The 18,210-nt window shown below is 40.0% G+C and overlaps 1 protein-coding gene and 1 long non-coding RNA gene across 2 annotated transcripts in view; one reads left to right on the top strand and one right to left on the bottom strand.

The window, feature by feature from the left end:
- Window positions 1-18,210, top strand: part of LOC115277095 — a 119,329-nt gene that overhangs the window by 5,484 nt on the left and 95,635 nt on the right. Inside the window, exon 2 of the long non-coding RNA XR_003902217.1 lies at window positions 7,151-7,589. This is a non-coding gene — a long non-coding RNA (uncharacterized LOC115277095). The remainder of the gene's footprint in view (window positions 1-7,150; window positions 7,590-18,210) is intronic.
- On the bottom strand, window positions 3,459-7,736 carry CDKN2B (cyclin dependent kinase inhibitor 2B). The gene is made up of 2 exons (XM_029921210.1): window positions 7,312-7,736; window positions 3,459-5,129 (listed from the first exon to the last, which is right to left on the bottom strand). The coding sequence occupies exons 1-2, from the start codon at window positions 7,465-7,467 to the stop codon at window positions 4,869-4,871; spliced, it is 417 nt and encodes a 138-aa protein (XP_029777070.1). The 5' UTR covers window positions 7,468-7,736; the 3' UTR covers window positions 3,459-4,868.

Here is an 18,210-nt window from a genome sequence, read left to right as displayed (position 1 = left end):
TCATTGTAAAGATATAATAAATACCTAAGGTGAATGTAAAATATCATTTAAATTTTCCCTACAATGAAATTAAGTTCTTTTGTTTGTGGTGAGATTTAAGCAGATAAAAGGCTCCCGCAATACGGAATAGATCCTTATGTGATGACTCTATCAGAGGCAATCCAGAGAAGAGAGAGTTGAAGATGGCAAAATATTTTAGGTGAGGTTAGTATTTATAACTCTAGGTGACACGTTGGGAAGGGGTACAGGGACAAAGGGTTCTTCTGTGCCCTAGGAAAGGTGGTAGAGTTCAGCAACTCTACCCACAGGTACTGAAGGTCTCAAGGGGGGATGCAGGTGGGGAAGGAGGGCCTTCTGAGTGGGAAGGGGATTCATAGGTGTTTGGGATGCCTTTGCAAACTTCCACTGTAATGTAGATGGCTGTGAGATAGTCAGCATGTCATCTTCATACAGCTTCATGGTTTCCCCCCCCAGGAAAATCTTTCATTTCTATTTATTTCAAATTTCAAATTTGTAAATCAGAGTTGGTTGCTCAGTTTCCATGTACATGTTGATTTATATTACTGTACTTAATATATAATCCATGCTAGTTACATATTATTTCATTAGCTGCACTGGTTTTGAAGCAAATTTGGGTAAAATTAATAAAGGGATTATTAATATATAAATTAGGTAACTATGTATAGTATACTTTATACATATAAATAATTACATAAATATAAATTATAAGTGATATATAAAAATTACCACTTCTAAAAGTAATTTTTTTTCCTTATGCAAGGAGTGATTTTAAAATCTTCTGAGTGGGGGATTCAAGAGGCAAGAAAGGAGCCAGCCCATTTGTAGTAGCTGAACTTGAGAAAGTTTTATAGAAAATCAAGGTAGTAGGGAATAAGCAGATTCAAATTATTTTAGGCCTGGGAATATTTCAAAAATCTCATAAGAAAGTAGACCATATAAGTTTGTTTTGGTTTGGTTTGATGAATTCTGTTAATGACCCTTCCTCCACAAAACACCACCATGCTGCTCCTCCTTGTTTTCCTTTAGTTGCTTTCATCTCCTTCTCTGTCCCCCTGAATGGCTGACATGTACATATTTAGGTGATGCAGAAGTCTTCCCTAACCAGATGGTTTCTATCACCCAGACAAAATTTAAGGACCTAAAGTTTCAAGGAATCCAATAGAAACAAATGAGAAAGTACAGACACTTAGAAATGGGTCTGTAAGATCCATGACAGCTGTCTACAGAATTACTTATCTTCTGTTGACTACATATTTTAGCATTTTTCTTTCCTTTGCATTCTAATATCCCCAAACTTTTCTTTCTCTTTTAAAGTAAACCCCATGGGCCCAGCATAGAGTTGGGCTTGAATTCAGAATGCCAAGATCTATACCCCCAAATAAAGAGTCTTGTACTCTGCCCACTCAGCCAGCTAGGTACTCCAGCCCAACTTTTTCTCTTGGTTATAACCCTACACCAATCCATTCTAGGTCAGAATCCCTTCTTATTTGCTCACTTTTAAAAATCACTTTTTCTTTCAGAACATTTGTATTAGTTTGCAATACCTACTTCAGCATTACTTTATAAATCTATTGGTTCTACTTGCTTATCTCACTTTAAGAAACTAATTCCTCTAGTGACTCTGGTGGCGTAAGAGAAATGCAAAGAGCAACAGGAAAAATGTTGTAAAAAGGAAGTAAAATGAAGTGAGAAAGACCTTAACACTAACTATTGATTTTTGCAAAGCATCCTTTCTGTTCCTACTTCTCACGGATTTGTCTGTAATTTTTCAACTAACTGGTGGAGGTGGTCCTTATAGAGATTATTTTCCTTCCCAGGGCTCCAGAATTTTAAAACATGTTTTTTCCTCTCTATTCTTATATGTGTCCTTCCTTGATTCATACTGTGGTACAATTATCAATAAAATGTCAGACACCATTAGAGTCATGTGTGCAACAAATTCATAAAGGGGTAAAACTTTAGTGATGGTGGGGAATTTAGGAGTAATCTGGTTCAATTCCCACCTTTTAAAGAGGGAAATAGAGGCTAATCAAAGTCACATGACTCAGTACTTCAAGTAGTTAAAGAACCAATACTGGGACCAAGTCTTCAATTTTTCAGTCAGGCCCTAACTTCTCTTTCCTTCATTCCTTCATGCTTCCCTGACCTTATAAATAGAACAGAAAAAGATCATGGAAAGTTTTGTGAAACAACTGTTGTTGCTTGAACTAATTTTAAAATTAAAATTTTAGGGGTGCCTGGGTGGCTCAGTCAGTTAAGCATCCAATTTCATCTCAGGTCATGATCTCAGAGTTCATGGGTTCGAGTCCCCAAGTCAGACTATGTGCTGACAACTCAGAGCCTGGAGCCTGCCTGGGATTCTGCCCCCGCCCCCCTCTCTCTGCCCCTCCTCAGCTTGCACTCTGTCTTTTCTCTCTCAAAAGTAAATAAACATTAAAAATTTTTTTAAATTAAAATTTTATTTTCTTACATATGCTCTGTCATCTATCATCTCCATGTTCATATCTACTTGTAGCTTAGTAATTGGACACTAGGAAATTTTACCAACCCCCAAATTATTCAGGTTTTCACAAAATAACTCAATAGGTTGTTAATGAAAATTTGGTAAGTACTGTATGTCAGTATTTGGTAATGATTAGCTGCTGACATATACATGAAATCAGACCTCTTGTATTCTTAAAATATTTATTTATTTACTTAAGTAATCTCTGCACCCAACATGGGGCTCAGAACTCAGGTCCCCAAGATTAGGGAGCCCCAGGCCTTTTGTATTTTAGATGACACTGACTTTTGCATTTTCTTCAGAAAGCAGTCCATAGTAGTGCTTCTTTTGATGATTTCTGTTCTTTTTCCAGATCACTAATTCTACGTGCTCTTCTTTTGGTAAAGTGGCAATGTCTTGAACATTGGAAAAATTATACTCTATTATGAAAATAATCAACGTTTTTCTGTCTTGTTCTCATCTGGGAAATGGTACCTATCTCTCAGTATTACTGAGAGATACTTAATACTCTTAAATATTAAATGTAATTTAAAGCATGTCTGGCACAACTTATGTGTCAATAAGTGCTTACATATAATTCCTAGTAAGAAATGCTCTGATTCTCAACTGACTTTCCCCCATAATATACTCATTTGAGGAATAAAGAATTGATGGGGAAGTAAAGTTTTAGGTCCGTTCAAAGAAACCTCTTCTTTTGGTCTCTCAAATTAGCTTTTTTCCTGTCTTTTTCTCTCATATACACACACCACGTATAAATCTTTTCCTAGTATGGGTAGCAGGATTTTTTAAAAAATAAACTGCTGTTGGTATCATTTATCAATAATCATTACAGAGAGTCAGAGAAATGGACGTCTTTGAGTCTTTAACATTTCTCAGGAGTTAGTGGTAAATCCATGCTCATACATTTTTAAACCAAATTAGCCAGATCTTGGAGTCCAATGTATTGGGTTTTTTCCTTTATTAAAGCTTTGAAGTATAAGTTGTTCCAATGCTATAATGAATCAAGCAACACTGGAAATTAAATCCCCAAAGCAGTGCACCTCTAGTTTGTTCAGCAGATATTAAGACATTCCGTGAGCCATCACAAATTTTCAACAGTTTGCTACACAATATACTCTTTCAGCAACCCTTTGGGAAATACCCCGAGATAATTTACTGGGTGGGTGCATCGGTTTTCTAAAAGACGTTTGGAATATTTCATAGTTTGACCCCCTGAGACACTCTAGTAAAGGAAACGGTCAGAAAACTTAAAGAAATAAATAGGTTAAGGATATATGGGTCTAGGCCTTGGCACTGTGCCAGAGCTTCGTTTAAAAGCTGCAGTTCTTCCTCAGTTCTTTACCAAGGAGCACGAGAGTTACTTTCTTATTTAAAGCCTCCCGCGTAAGTTAAGAGTGTCCCTGAAGAACAACTCGAAAGTTCAAACTATCTCGAAATCTTTTCGACTTCCGGGGGGAGGGTTCTTCATCCCAGGGTACGTAGACGAAGCAAAGGGTTACTTAACGGGGGCGGTTGCGCTCCCGGCAGTCCATCACTTCAGCCCGCGCTGACTTCTGGGACCGGCGAAGGGTCTCCACTCCACCGAACAACAGACGGCAAGCCCCAGTCCTTTCCCGGGAGTTGTTCTGAATCCTCATGGCTCTGGGATTTTAGAACCTGTGGGAAAACTCACGGCGGCTCTCGCGCCCTCCGTTCCCGTCAGTATCCGGCGCGCGGCTGCGGGGCTTCCGGGGAGCAGCACTTCGCCCGGTGACTTGTTTGCGGCGCAACGCAGCGTGGAAGGCCTCGGGCACCTCGTGACGCCCAGGTCTGCGGTCCTCACAGTCGTCTTCCTTGTCTCCTCAGCCTTCCGGGTCATCCGTGTGCCCCACGCCTTACAGTAAGGGGTTCCGGGGCGCTCCTGTAAGGTCAGTGGGGCGAGCGGATCATCCGCCTCCCACTCAAATGCCAGTGACCGCCGCCTGCCACTCTGCCACCAGCGTCTTTCAGGTGAAGCTTCGCAGGCACCCAGGATCACTGGAGACTTTACAGGCCACTCTTTGCCAGAAAACTCTGAAAAGTGAACAACACCCGGGAGCTTCACGTTCTGCTCCTAAATCTCTCAGAAGTCCGCTTGCACGATCTCTGCGTTGGGCTTCACGGTGAGTGTGCGGACCGGATCCAGAGAAAAAGAAAAAAAAAAAAATTATTCACGGTCTGCTTCTCCCCCACGGTGAGTCAAGTCTCCTGGAAGGTTTTCAGGCTTTCCGCCGCTCCACAGTTGTAGCCTTCCTTGAACTAAGCTGGGGGGTGGGGCACAGGGAAGAAAAGATAGGTCCTGGGGGGCGGCTGCGTGGACCCGCCGTCAATCTCCCGCCGCCGCACGCAGGTACCGGGCGACGTGGCGGTGGCCCCGCTCCTCAGCCAGGTCCACGGGCAGGCGGCCCCAGGCATCGCGCACATCCAGCCTCGCCCCGGCCCGGTGCAGCACCACCAGCGTGTCCAGGAAGCCCTCCCGGGCGGCGTCGTGCACAGGTCGGGTGAGGGTGGCGGGATCGGCGCAGTTGGGGTCCGCGCCGTGGAGGAGCAGCAGCTCGGCCACGCGGGCGCTGCCCATCATCATGACCTGCCGGAGGGAGCAGAGTGGTCAGGGCGGTAGAGGGAGGGGCGAGACGCAGGCAGAGCCGTTTCAAAGAAATGCTATTCATGAAGTTTCTAACTAACGTAGAGGCGCTGAGCCTCGGGTGAGTCTGGTTATGCTTCGTTTGCATGCAGATGCACTCACCGCCCCGCACCCCCTTGTCCCGTTATACTCTTTACTCAGCCCTAATAGAGTTCCATTTCATTCTCCAGAGACAAGAAACAACTGATAATAAAGCGTTAATCGTCATTGTGCGGAAAAAGAAAATTTTAAAGTTCGTGGGAACATGGGAATCTATTTTGTTAAATGATTTATGGGCAGAGTTACGTTTAGAAGCCTTTAAAGTCTTAAATTATTTCCCTTGATGTCTTTCCTACCCCAGCCATAATCCACCTCTACAAATATTTATCAGGCAGTCAGCTGATATTTTTAAGAGTTAGAGTCATACTTTAGTGGGGAAATAATGCTTCAAGTTGTTTAGTTCTCCTAGTAAATCCCCTTTTGGGGGTTTTTACTTTTCACTGGCCTGCATGTCTGTGGTCATAAACTGAATATGGTCTGATAATTTGGGTCAATTTGGAGATAGAAGGGGAAAAAGAAAATAAGATGATGAAAACAGTTTTCTTTAACAAATGATCAGTTTTAATATTTTAAGTTAGTGTTATGGGTAAGGGTTAAAATTTAAGAGGGGTAATATATTTAATGTAACATAAGCATGTAAAATAAACACTATGTTTACATTGTACAGGATTTTATAATGTAATAGGATTTTATAATGTTAGATGGAAAATAATTTGCTCTATAAAAAAAGCTTGGATGTTAATCAAATCAAAACAATGCATAACTTAGAAAAAAGATGTTTTAGAGCAATAATCCTGTAGCAGCCATTTGTGTATATGTAGATTATGCAGGCATTTACTTTCTTATTTGTTCACAATAAAACAGTTTTTAATTAACTAAATATCCAAAATGGAGTTATTCTTGCAAGTTCATGTTTTTTAAAATGTACCCTGTAACTGAAAGATAGCATATTATTTTTTGTTTCATGAATATTTGAAGCATCCATTTCCTCCCTTAAAAACCATAATATGTTATCATTGCCACTCTTAATGTAAGGTATTTCATACATAGAGGGGGGGAAAAGTGGTTTTTGTTATCTCAGAAAGTGGTCAATTAAAACTAGAATTAAAATCTTTTTACAATTATTAATATTATTTGAAGTCTAAGTACTACTTTACAATATTTTTGCTGCTGCTTATAACACTTTTCTAAGAATGCAAAAGGAACACATATTTTCTTTAAAAATCCATACAGTTAACAAGATTCCTTAATAATAGTTTGGTTCTAGAATGTGTCATTGAGATGAATACTAACTGTGACTATTATTGTCAATAAAGCACAAAATATTACCTTGAATTTTAAAGGAATTAAAAAATGTATATGTACTCATTAAAGCAGGATTAATAAGCATATTGAACAAGAGTTTTATCAATGAAGAGGCTAATTATTTATGTAGACCCTCTGCCAATTAAAAAGGACCTACCAGTTGCTGCAAGCAGGCTTTTGTAATCCAATCAGTCTGATAATTAAAAATCTATAGAAGCATTTTTTTCTTATGTAATACTCAAGAGACACGTCTGACATAAAAGGAATTAAGTACTTTGGTGGAGGAATGCTGGCTTATCTCTTTGTATTCAATTGAATTTTATATCACAACCTAGAAGTTCATGGTGAATTTTTTTCATGTACTGTTATTCTGCATGATTCCTGAAATTTAATACGGATTGTATAACTTGTAATTTAATGATCGTTGAAAGTTGGTCGATATTTGTTTAAAGACAAACGGACAAAAGTTTTTCTCCCCAAAGAACCTCTCCTTTTCTTCCCAATTGAATCTATCCCTTGTATCTGTGATCATGAGACGGAAGAGAGAATATCGACATTTTTTCCACCACTAACAAGAAAACCAAACTGAAGTAATTTTTTTTTCCAATCCCGTTCTTTAGGATCTTTGGTGCGGGAGAACCTGTTTAACATCTAGGCTCCACACCTCCAGGAAGAGAGAAACGGGACGTCGATGAAGATCTCAGTCCCAGGCGCGTCCCACGGAGGCCGCTCCCCTGCACTCATGCGCCCCCTGCCGGCGAGGTCCCAGGGCCCCAGCTACCTGGATCGGGCGCCTCCCGAAGCGATTGACTCCGTTGGGATCCGCACCGGCTTCCAGGAGCTGCTGCACAGTGTCTACTTGCCCCCGCGCGGAGGCGTTGGCCAGGCCCGCGCCGTCGCTGCCACCACGGAGCATGCCCTTGTCCTCCTCGCGCATTTCGCGGTCGGCAGACGCAGACTGGCCCGGATAATCCACCGCTGGCCGTGAGCTTCGCTACACTCCTCCCTTCTTCCCAAACCTCGCCCGGGCGCGCTCTCCCCTACGTTGGGAGGGCTCAGGTCAGCTTCAGCTCTCTTTCGCCGTCCTTCTGTGCCTTAGGGGGCCCGTGCAATGGCCAGCCACTCGAGGCTAACCCGGGATTTTCCCAGCTAGTCCCCGGGAAAAAGTGCCTCGCTTGTCTGCAGTGGTCCGGCTAGGTGGAGAGCCTGCAAGGAATGAATCCGTTTCCAGCTGGGCGGCCGGGCAGGGTACTCCCCACCCCCTTAGGCTCCGCCCCCTGTCCGGCAGGCCAGCCCAGGCTCGTCCCTACTTTGCAGGCCGGGAGGCCCGGCCCTCAGATGACGTTACAGCCGACGCTATAGGGGCGGGGGTGGCATTGGGGGTTGGAGAGTGGGAAGCCAGCCCAGATTGTCCAGGGACGCATGCGTCAGACACCAAGCGCAGAGACCCTGTTGTCCCTGTTCGCCTAGTGTCCTGCAAGGCCTTAGCTAAGGTTTTGGAAAAGTTGAATCCATGCACTCAGCTCCTAATCCGCTTCCTCCAGCAGGCGGAGCAGAGGATTTCTAGTCCTCAGTCCCGTGCCAGCTGCTTTCACTTTGGAGACGTTAGTCGGCCTTGTATAATTGAATGGCTGGCTAAGAAAAAGGCATTTAAAATAACTTCGTTTCTCGTAAGATTTATGAAAGTGACAGCTTTGCATCTGTCATGCAGGTTAAATTCATCCTCAGGCAGTACTTGAACTTCACTAGCTTTAAGTCTTGCACCAACCTTAGCAATTTTCTTTTGGGTGTGTCTTCTTATTTGAATCAGTCAGTGAAAAATCTTGAGAATCCTGTTTTGAATGTGATTTTTATTCTTTTGGAATTTTTTATTTTTATTCTTTTTGAATCTTGGAATAATGGATACACACACACAGCTCCAAAAAACAAACCTAGTTTGAGATTAACAATGGCAAACTGGTGCACGTGAGACATTTAAAAAATATATATTTTAAGAAGCTGAAATTCCAGTTTCATCATATTCGAATAGTACTGTTTGCACTCTTACCTATTTAAACCCACTTCGCAAGTATTTGATTTTTATTTATCATGAGCAATAAAGGAAATTTATGCAGTAATAATGAAACATAATAAAACAGGGGTGTGGTGCTGCGCCTGTCATTAAACAGGCTGAACCTGTCATTAAATCCTCTTCTGAAGATTTAAAGGTCAGTTGCTTTTCTTTTCTTCCCAATCTTAGTAGGTGAGTCTGAATTAACATATGCATTGCTCTAAAGATTTAAGAAATTACAGCTGATGTTCAATTGAAATGGGAAGAGAACCACAAGTTATGTATCTGTTGTCTGAAAGCTTTGGTGAGGAACCACATTACACTGAGCTTCTCCTAATATGGAACAGTTCTTATTTACTTTTTTTTTTTTTTTTTTGGTTCAGAGTGCAGAGAAGGCAGTTTTTAAGGGAAGGCAATTGCTTGCTTACTCACAAATTAGAGTTTGTTTCACATGTTTCTTCTAGTGTACCTTAGCTTGGACTCCCCCCTCCCCCATCCATTTTAGACCAAAGAAGAGTCTTTAAAGACAGGGGAGCCCATGGATGAAGATCTACTAATTGAGACAGAGTTGAAATCCACCTGGATAGGGAAGGGGAGGGGGCAGCATTAATAACCATTTTTCCCTCTTTCTTATCCAATCCCCATTTCTTAATTTCAGTTTTCTTAATTTCTTCATTTTCTTAATTTCTCTATCTTTCCCACTTAGTTGAACCTCCACACTTACCTGAAAAAGAAAATTCCTTTTATTTGTCGATAGTGGCTCCTTTCCTTGGTCTGGCCAGAGGAATAGAAGTCTATTTCTGGATGAAAAAATATAGATGAGCTTTTTCTTCTCCAGTCTTTGGGGCTAGTCCCCACCCACAGTGTATTGAGGATTACAGATGTGTAGGTAGAATGGGAGAAGGAAAAGGAAATATGGACAGTGGGAAGTCAGAGCTTTTTTGCAGTCACTCTGAGGGGCTGAGTCATCAGATTCATATAGGTGGATGTGGTAGCAAATGTCTTCATCAGAATAGGCTGGCTACCCTGAAATTTAGAGCACAGAGAAAGGCAACAAGGCAGGTAGCCTTTTAAAGGAGTGTCGTTCAGATCTTTTCTCTAATGGATCCAGTAATTAAATTAGTTAACAAAATTTAGCTCAGGATGTCTTATACTCCAGGAGTCCACAATTGAATAAGATATGGGTGCTAGATTAAAAAAAAATTCTCCCTGGTGGCACTCAAAACTAATAGAGAGTTTCAATTTAATGTGATTACTGTGGATGTATATATAGGATATTTTGAGAGTAAGAAGAGGGTAACTTAACTCAAGATGGAGATGCAGGGGATTTCTTAGAGGCATTGCCAGATGAAGAGTCTTTAGAGAATGCATCAGAAATCGTTTCCTGTGTTCTAGCTTTGAGCTTTGGATTTCTCTGAAACTTAGCAAAAAGGGTAGAAAAAGAGCGTGGCCAGTTGAACCACCTTTTTAAGTGGTAAGCATGGCCAAAGTGCCTGAAAAATAAAAACTATTTGGAGTTGATAAGATTGGAGAAAATTGTTTTTAGTTGAAGGGCACAAAGAGTGGTAAGATAGGGGAGAAGCCAATTAACTGGAATGACTGAGAATCTTCAGCGAGGCAGCTATGTGAGATTCACCAAGAAAGTTGACAGGAAAAGAATTTTGGGCGGGGGAAATGTTGCCAGCATGCGATTGTTAGCACCACGGACAGCGCTTTCCTAGTGAGCGAGTGTGGGTGGTCCTAACCCACTCCAGACTGAGAATTGCTGAGAAAGCTTCACACTTGATCTTCCAAACCCTTTTCTCCCCTGAAATTCAAAGAAAGCCACGTAGAAACTCAATGAACTTCTTTACAAAACATCTTTACAATGAACTACTCAATCTGTTTTCCAAAGATTACTGGATTATCTAATATTTTCTATGTAAAGAACATTAAACATCCTTTGTATTTAAAGGAAGAGAGAAGTTACAATGTTTACCTTGTTTCACATACTTTACAAGCATTATTTAATTTAACTCTTGTAAAACCCCTATGCAAAATGCATTAGTTTCTCAATTTTACAGAAAAGACAAAAGGCTCAGGGAAAGCAACTTGCATTCTAGCTAAGCATTTTTGGAGGCAGGGCCTGACCTGTGTGGTTTCAGAGACTGTATCCATAACACTACATAGTGTTTTTAGCAGCTGTCATGGTAGGCTTACTGGGAAAAAAAAAGTGCAATTAACTGACTTATAATTATTTTCCAGTCTACCTTGTGTTTTCTATATGGTTCACCTCACAGCACACGCTTAATAGACTTCAAAGATGACATTTCACATGTAATACAATAGCACATTTGTCTTGGACAATAGGGTGAGATAATTAAGCATTTTACCTCTCCCTGAAACCCAGCTGTCTCTAGGATGAAACACAACCTATTGTTAATGATTTAAACACATTTAAGAGATGAAGTGGATGGGAACATAGTGAGCAGCTGAAACTTAGAATTGTCACAACTATGCTATTTAATCGGGTGGATAGTTTATAAGTGAAAAAAGAGGGAAAGTAAATGGCAAATTGACATAGAATTTCAGAGGTAAATAGAAGGGAATGAGTAAAACCAGTTTCAATATTATAAATAATGCAAATTTCTAATGATAATGTTGATATTCTAGTTGGTTAAACTATGTATGAAGTCACTATGAAGGTGTGAATGGAATCAGTTGAGTGACCAAGAGAGATAGTACATAACTTTGCATATGGTTGGATCCAAGGTTTGTAAGTGGATAGAGAAGGAAATTCAAATTCATTTTAGGGGCTTTTTCAAATTATATATAACCCACCTCCCATCAGGAGGCTTGATTCTCTCCATTTCATCAGTTGAGTTTTGTGCTTCAGGATTCATTGTATATCTTTTTCTATAGTCCCATATATATTTCTTAACTTTTATTGAACAGTGGACATTTTAGCATCTGTATTAGTTTTCCAAGACTGCCATAGAAAAGTGCCACAGACTAGTTGGCTTAAACAATAGAACTTTATTTTCTCACAGTTTTGGTTTCTCCTGAGGCCTCTCTCCTTGCCTTACAGGTGGTCATATTCCTGGTGCTTCTCACATAGTTGTCCTGTGTGCATGTAAGCTCCTGGTCATCTCTTTTGCATATCCAAATTTCCTTTTCTTATAAAGACACCAGTGAGATTATATTAGGACCTGTCCCAAAAACCTCATTTTAACTTACTCACTTCTTTACATGCACTATCTTCCAATATAGTCACAGACTCAGATAGCGAGGGTTAAAGACTTAACATACGAATTTTGGAGGGACACAATTCAGTCCATAATGGAATCTTCCCCAATTTTTACACACACCGTTTTTGTTAATAATTTATTTATTTGAATAATAATGAAAATAATATTAATACATTGAAATTTGTTGATATTGATACCAGTCTCTTGTGTCTCTTTTATTATTTTTTTGGATGATTTTATTTTATTTTTTAAAATGTTTATTTATTTATTTTGAGAGGTGTGGGGACCGGAAGGGCAGAGAGAGAGGGAGAGAGAGTCCCAAGCAGGCTCTGTGCTGTCAGTGCAGACCCTGATGCAGGGCTTGATCTCATGATCTTTTGAACAGTAAAATCATGACCTGAGCGGAATTCAAGGGTCAGATGCTTAACTGACTGAGCCATCCAGTCTCCCCAAGATTTTATTTTTAAGTAATCTCTACATCAAACATGGGTTCAAACTCAAAACCCAGGTAGCAAAAGTCTCATGCTCTGACTGAGCCAGACAGGCACCCCAACTTGTATCTCTTTGAATCTATAGATTCCCTTCTTTATTCCTTTTGTTTTTTCTTCAATTTATTTGTTGCAGGAATTGGGTTGCTAGTTCTGTAGTTCTCTGAAGTCTGAACTTTGAAGAATGGTTCTTCATGAGGACATTTAACATTTTTCTCTGTCATCTATTTTTTTTTTTTGGTAACATTATTTAGATCCAGCGTCTGGATGTGATTTAGGTTTGATATTTTGGCAAAAATGCTTTATAAGCATCATAAACTTCTACCAAAAAGCATATAATCTGCTTCTATGTCTATGATTATAACAGCCATTGATAATTATATCTTTAATCTATTATTTCCTTAGGGGTTGCAAAATGGTGGCATTCTAATTCCACCATCCCTTTGTCATTTACTAGCTGAAATATTTCTGTAAAAAGAAAGCTTTCTTTGTTACCTACCTATGTGCCCTCAGGTACATATGAAAAATACAGGATTAGCACTTTATTTTCAAATGTATTAAAATTCAAAAAATAATGATTTGAGCTTTCAGCATCTTCCAAAGGTGACTGATGATTTTTGAATTATTATAAACTTGTGGATTTCAACTTAATTGATGTGTTTTAATGCACTATAATTATCATTCCGATTGATTCTCAATCCCTGTCTTTGCCTAATGAGAGCCTTGGCAAGTTGGTTCCTGAGTCTTTTTCATGTGACTTTTGACTTTGACTTTTGACTCGGTCAAAGAATGTTTGACAGAATCCTTGATTTCTGATGTGACAATGTATTCCAGTTTTTTATGTGTTTATTTATCTTTGAGAGAGAGAGAGAGAGAAAGCACAAGTGGGGAAGAGCAGAGAGAGAGGGGACAGAGGATCTGAAGCAGGCTTTGCAATGACAGCAGAGAACCCGATGTGGAGCTGGAACCCAAAAACCACAAGATCATGACCTGAGCCAAAGACAGACACTTAACCTACTGAGCCACCCAGGTGCCCCATTTCAGTTTTATCTTGTCTATTTCATGCACCACATATAGTATCAACCATTTCTGAAAGGAGCACTGATTCTTTTAAGTGGGGAATGGTATTTTAAAAGCACAATCTTGGTACTGGGGACCTTATTCCTACCCAGTTGGCCATTATCCTTCTAGGCCTTCATGGTTACATATAAAACATAATTAGCTTCTTTGCTCAGAATATTTATACATATTTTCACTTACATGAATGTCCAGGGGGTTGTTGAAAATGAAGTGGTGTGGGCCTTTTGGCCTATGTTTGAGCCAAGTTATCGTTACAACCAAAAAATGCCCCTGAAAAACATCCAAAATACTCCATAGGATGGCCTCCTTAGAAAAATCACTGATTGGGGTGCCTGGTGGCTCAGTCGGTTAAGTGACTTCAGCTTGGGTCATGATCTCACGGTTCATGAGTTCGAGCCCCATGTCAGGCTCTGTGCTGACAGATCAGAGCCTAGTGCCTGTTTCAGATTCTGTGTCTCCCTCTCTCTCTGCCCCTTAGCTGCTCAAACTGTCTCTCCCTGCCTCTCAAAAATGAATAAACACTAAAAACATTTTTTTAGAAAAGAAAAATCACTGATTTAAGTGACACAGGGATCGAAGGAGATGAGATAAAAGGGGTGATTTAATTATAAAATCAGAAATAATTCTGCCTGTATGAAGTTCTACCTCCCTACCATCCCTCCCTTTCCCCCAGCTAACTGAATACAGACTTCTGTGTGCTAGAAAGGTGTGAACTGCTTCAGTGTATATAGGGGGGCATATTGCATTCAGTTGAAGCATAAAATAGTTTATTTCCTCATTTTATCAATTTTTATCTTTTCATTGAAACTTGTTTTTAAAAATTTTTTAGAAGTTATTTATTTATTTGTTTGTGTTGAGATAGACATAGAGACAAAGAGACAGAGAAGGAGTAGGAGAGGGGCAGAGAGAAAGGGAGGAGAGAATCCCAAACAGACTCCACGATCTGCTGGCCCAACATGGGCCGATCTCATGAACCATGAGATCATAACCTGGGCTGAAATCAAGAGTTGGATGCTCAATCAATTGAGCCACCCAGGTGCCCCGAAGCTTGCTCTTGAATAAAGTTATCTTATATTGTTTAATCATGGCAGAGGCCCAACTTAAAACCATTAGGCCAGTCTTGGCTGGTATACCTTATAATACCAGTAATATATATAATACCAGTTCTTGTTTGCCAGAAATTTCATGATGAATAACAAGCTAACTTATTAATAGATTCTGCTGATATGCTTGTATATCTTTAACTTACATGTATTTATAAAAACAAAAGAGCCTTCTCAAGTTGAAGAGAATGGGTTAGGCAATCTCATGCAAATGGGGACTGCAGCAGTATCCAAACTTTAGCTGTTGCTGACCTGACTTTATGCTAAAGTTAGAACATGTTGAATAACCAGTGACATAAGAGTCAGTAATTATTTTTGCAACTATGTTGTGTGTCCAGACTTCTCTGTCTCTCTCTCTTATTTTGGAGGTCTGGTATTAATGTTGCAGTCGAGTGCATCTCACAGTGCACTGTTACTACTATTGTAGATGGAATATTGAAGAGGGAGTGAGAGGTTGAGTTAGTTGAAAACATTTTCTCAAATAGAGATGCAGGTGCTTAATATCTTGAAAATTTGCTGAAAAGATACAAATTGAGAGTTTTACTTTATCTTAATTTTCTTTTGAAGCTTGTTATTTAGCATACATTACGCACTTAATTTGCTTTTCTCTCTCAGAAATGTGCTTTTTCTGAACTAGGTTGAATACTCTTTTATTAGAGATCATTGACACATTTCTGGTAAAGCATATTTTCTTTCCATGGGCTCTTGCATAAACCCATTCTATAAAATTTAGTGATTTTTTTAGAATGTTTTTTAATTTTAGGAGGCTTCTTTGTTTTTGTTTTTGTCTTAAATTTTTTCTTTTAATGTTTTATTTATTTTTGACAGAGAGAGAGAGAGACAGAGACAGTGTGAGCAGGGGAGGGTCAGAGAGAGAGGGAGACACAGAATCCAAAGACAGGCTCCAGGCTCTGAGCTAGCTGTCAGCACAGAGCCTAACGCGGGGCTCGAACTCATAGACTGTGAGATCATGACCTGAGCCGAAGTTGGACGCTTAACTGACTGAGGCACCCAGGCACCCCTAGGAGGCTTCTTTGTTAAAAAAAAAAAAAGAGAGAGAGAGATGTACATTACATGCATAAACACATATACACAGAGCAGAATCAATTGGTTTGATTAAGCTAATAGGCTGTGGATCCAGTCCTGCATTCAACCTTTCATCTTTATGAGCCATTGTGAATTAGAGTCTTAATTTTTTTCTTATCTGATTGGTGCTTTTGTGTAAATATAATCACACACTCCAGACACAATCAAATAATTAGCTTCTGCATGGCCAGAGAAACTGCATAATAAGAAGTTAAGGTTCTTGGAAGAAGAATGTTATCTCTATTTCCATTGGCTCTTCAATCTTCTGCAATCTAGATTTCACACAGAATTAGTAACCAATTTCATGCAAAAACAAGTAACTGATTGCCAAGATGGCTTTCTTGTTGCTAAATCCATAATCTCAGCCATCATCTCCTTGCAGTTTCTTCTCTGCAGCTTTGGATCCTGATGAACCCCCTTTCCCCCCTGCTGTTTTTTCATTTTCTTGCCTCTCATGAAGCCATCCTCTCACATATTACTGATGACATATGCCATGTATGTGATGTAAATAATACCACCATGTTAACATGCTCCTACAAATATTTCTTTTTAAAAAATATAATTTATTGTCAAGTTAGCTAACAGACAGTGTATACAGTGTGCTCTTGGCTTCAGGAGTAGATTCCCATGATTCATTGCTTATATACAACACCCAGTGCTCATCCCAACAAGTGCCCCCTCTCAGTGCTCATCACCCATTTCCCGACACCCCCCCGCATCAACCCTTGGTTTGTTGTCTATATTTAAGAGTCTCTTATGGTTTGCCTCTCTCTCAGTTTGTAACTATTATTTTTCCCCCTTCGCTTCCCCATGGCCTTCTGTTAACTTCCACATATGAGTGAAAACATTGTATCTGTCTTCCTCCGGCTGACTCATTTCACTTAGCATAATACCCTCCAGTTCCATCCACGTTGTTGCAAATGGCAAGATTTCATTCTTATTGCCAAGTAGTATTCCATTGTATGTATAAACCACATCTTCTTTATCCATTCATCAGTTGATGGAAATTTGGGCCCTTTCCATAATTTGGCTATTATTGATAGCACTACTGTAAACATTGGGGTACATGTGCCTCTACAAATCAGCATTCTTGTATCCTTTGGATAAATTCCTAGTAGTGCTATTGCTGGGTCATAGGGTAATTCTATTTTTAATTTTTTGAAAAACGTCCACACTGTTTTCCAGAGGGACTGCACCAGCTTGCATTCCCACCAGCAGTGCAAGAGGGTTCCCGTTTTTCCACATCCTTGCCTAACATCTGTTGTTTCCTGAGTTGTTAATTTTAGCCACTCTGACTGTTGTGAGGTGGTATTTTAGTGTGGCTAAAAATACATTCTTAATCTACATTTAGTTCATCCATGTTTTTAGTAACGATGCTAAAATAAGATCTTGAATTCTTAGCTAGTAAAATATTTACTTATACATTAAACAATTGGGTATTGAGCTCCTTCTAAATACCAGATCCTATCTTCTAGGTGTATGTGATGAGCAAGTTAGAAACTATCAGTTATAAAACATAGTAACTGTCATAGAAATAAAGTCCTGGATGCTATGTGAATGCGTGACGACGGAGCTGATCTAGTCTGGTGTGGTCAAAGGTATCAAGGGAGTTGAGAGCTGCAGGATTATGTTGGTGTTAAGGAATCAAGGATATGGGGAGGAGTTGCAAGGAGGAACATTCTGGGTTTAAGGAACTGCATGTGGCAAGCTCTGAGGTAGGAGAAAGCATGGGCATACTGAAGGAATTATGGCTGGAGCATAGGGATAGAATATGGCTGGCTATAGTTGGAGAAATAAGAACTACAAAATCTTATAGGACTGTATAGGCCATTTTAAACATTTTTATCTTTATCTTAAAAAAAGAAGCTGGACACCTGGGTGACTCCTTTGGTTGAGTGTCAGACATTGGCTCAGGTCATGATTTCACAGTGCATCAGTTTGATCCCCATGTCAGGCTCTGTGCTTAGAGCTCAGAGCCTAGAGCCTGCTTCAGATTCTGTGTCTCCCCATCTCTCTCTCTGCCCTCACCTGCTGGCTCTCTCTCTCTCTCTCTTTCTCTCTCTCTCTCTCTCTTAAAAATAAACATTAAAAGAGTATTAAAGAGAGAGAGAGAGAGAGAGAGAGAGAAGCCATTGATGGGTTTCAGCAGAGAAGTGATATATTCAGATCTTCAGTTAAACATTTGAAAATCACTTTATATTGTTTACAGCAGTGCTGTCAACAATAGCCAAAGTATAGAAAGAGCCCAAATGTCCATCGATGGATGAATGGATAAAGAAGATGTGGTATACACACTGAGATACCACCTCACACTGGTCAGAGTCGCTAAAATGAACAAATCAAGAGAATGTAGATGCTGGCGAGGATGTGGAGAAACGGGCACCTTCCTACACTGTTGGTGGGAATGTAAACTGGTTCAGCCACTCTGGAAAACAGTGTGGTGGTTCCTCAAAAAACTATCCATAGAACTCCCCTATGACCCAGCAATAGCACTGCTAGGGATTTACCCAAAGGATACAAAAGTGCTGATGCATAGGAGCACATGTACCCCAATGTTCATAGCAGCACTGTCAACAATAGCCAAATCATGGAAAGAGCCTAAATGTCCATCACCTGATGAATGGATCAAGAAGATGTGGTATATAT

This window comes from Suricata suricatta, chromosome 13 (assembly GCF_006229205.1).
Source record: "Suricata suricatta isolate VVHF042 chromosome 13, meerkat_22Aug2017_6uvM2_HiC, whole genome shotgun sequence".
Classification (NCBI taxonomy): domain Eukaryota; kingdom Metazoa; phylum Chordata; class Mammalia; order Carnivora; family Herpestidae; genus Suricata; species Suricata suricatta.
This window is presented reverse-complemented; position numbering and strand designations above follow the sequence as displayed.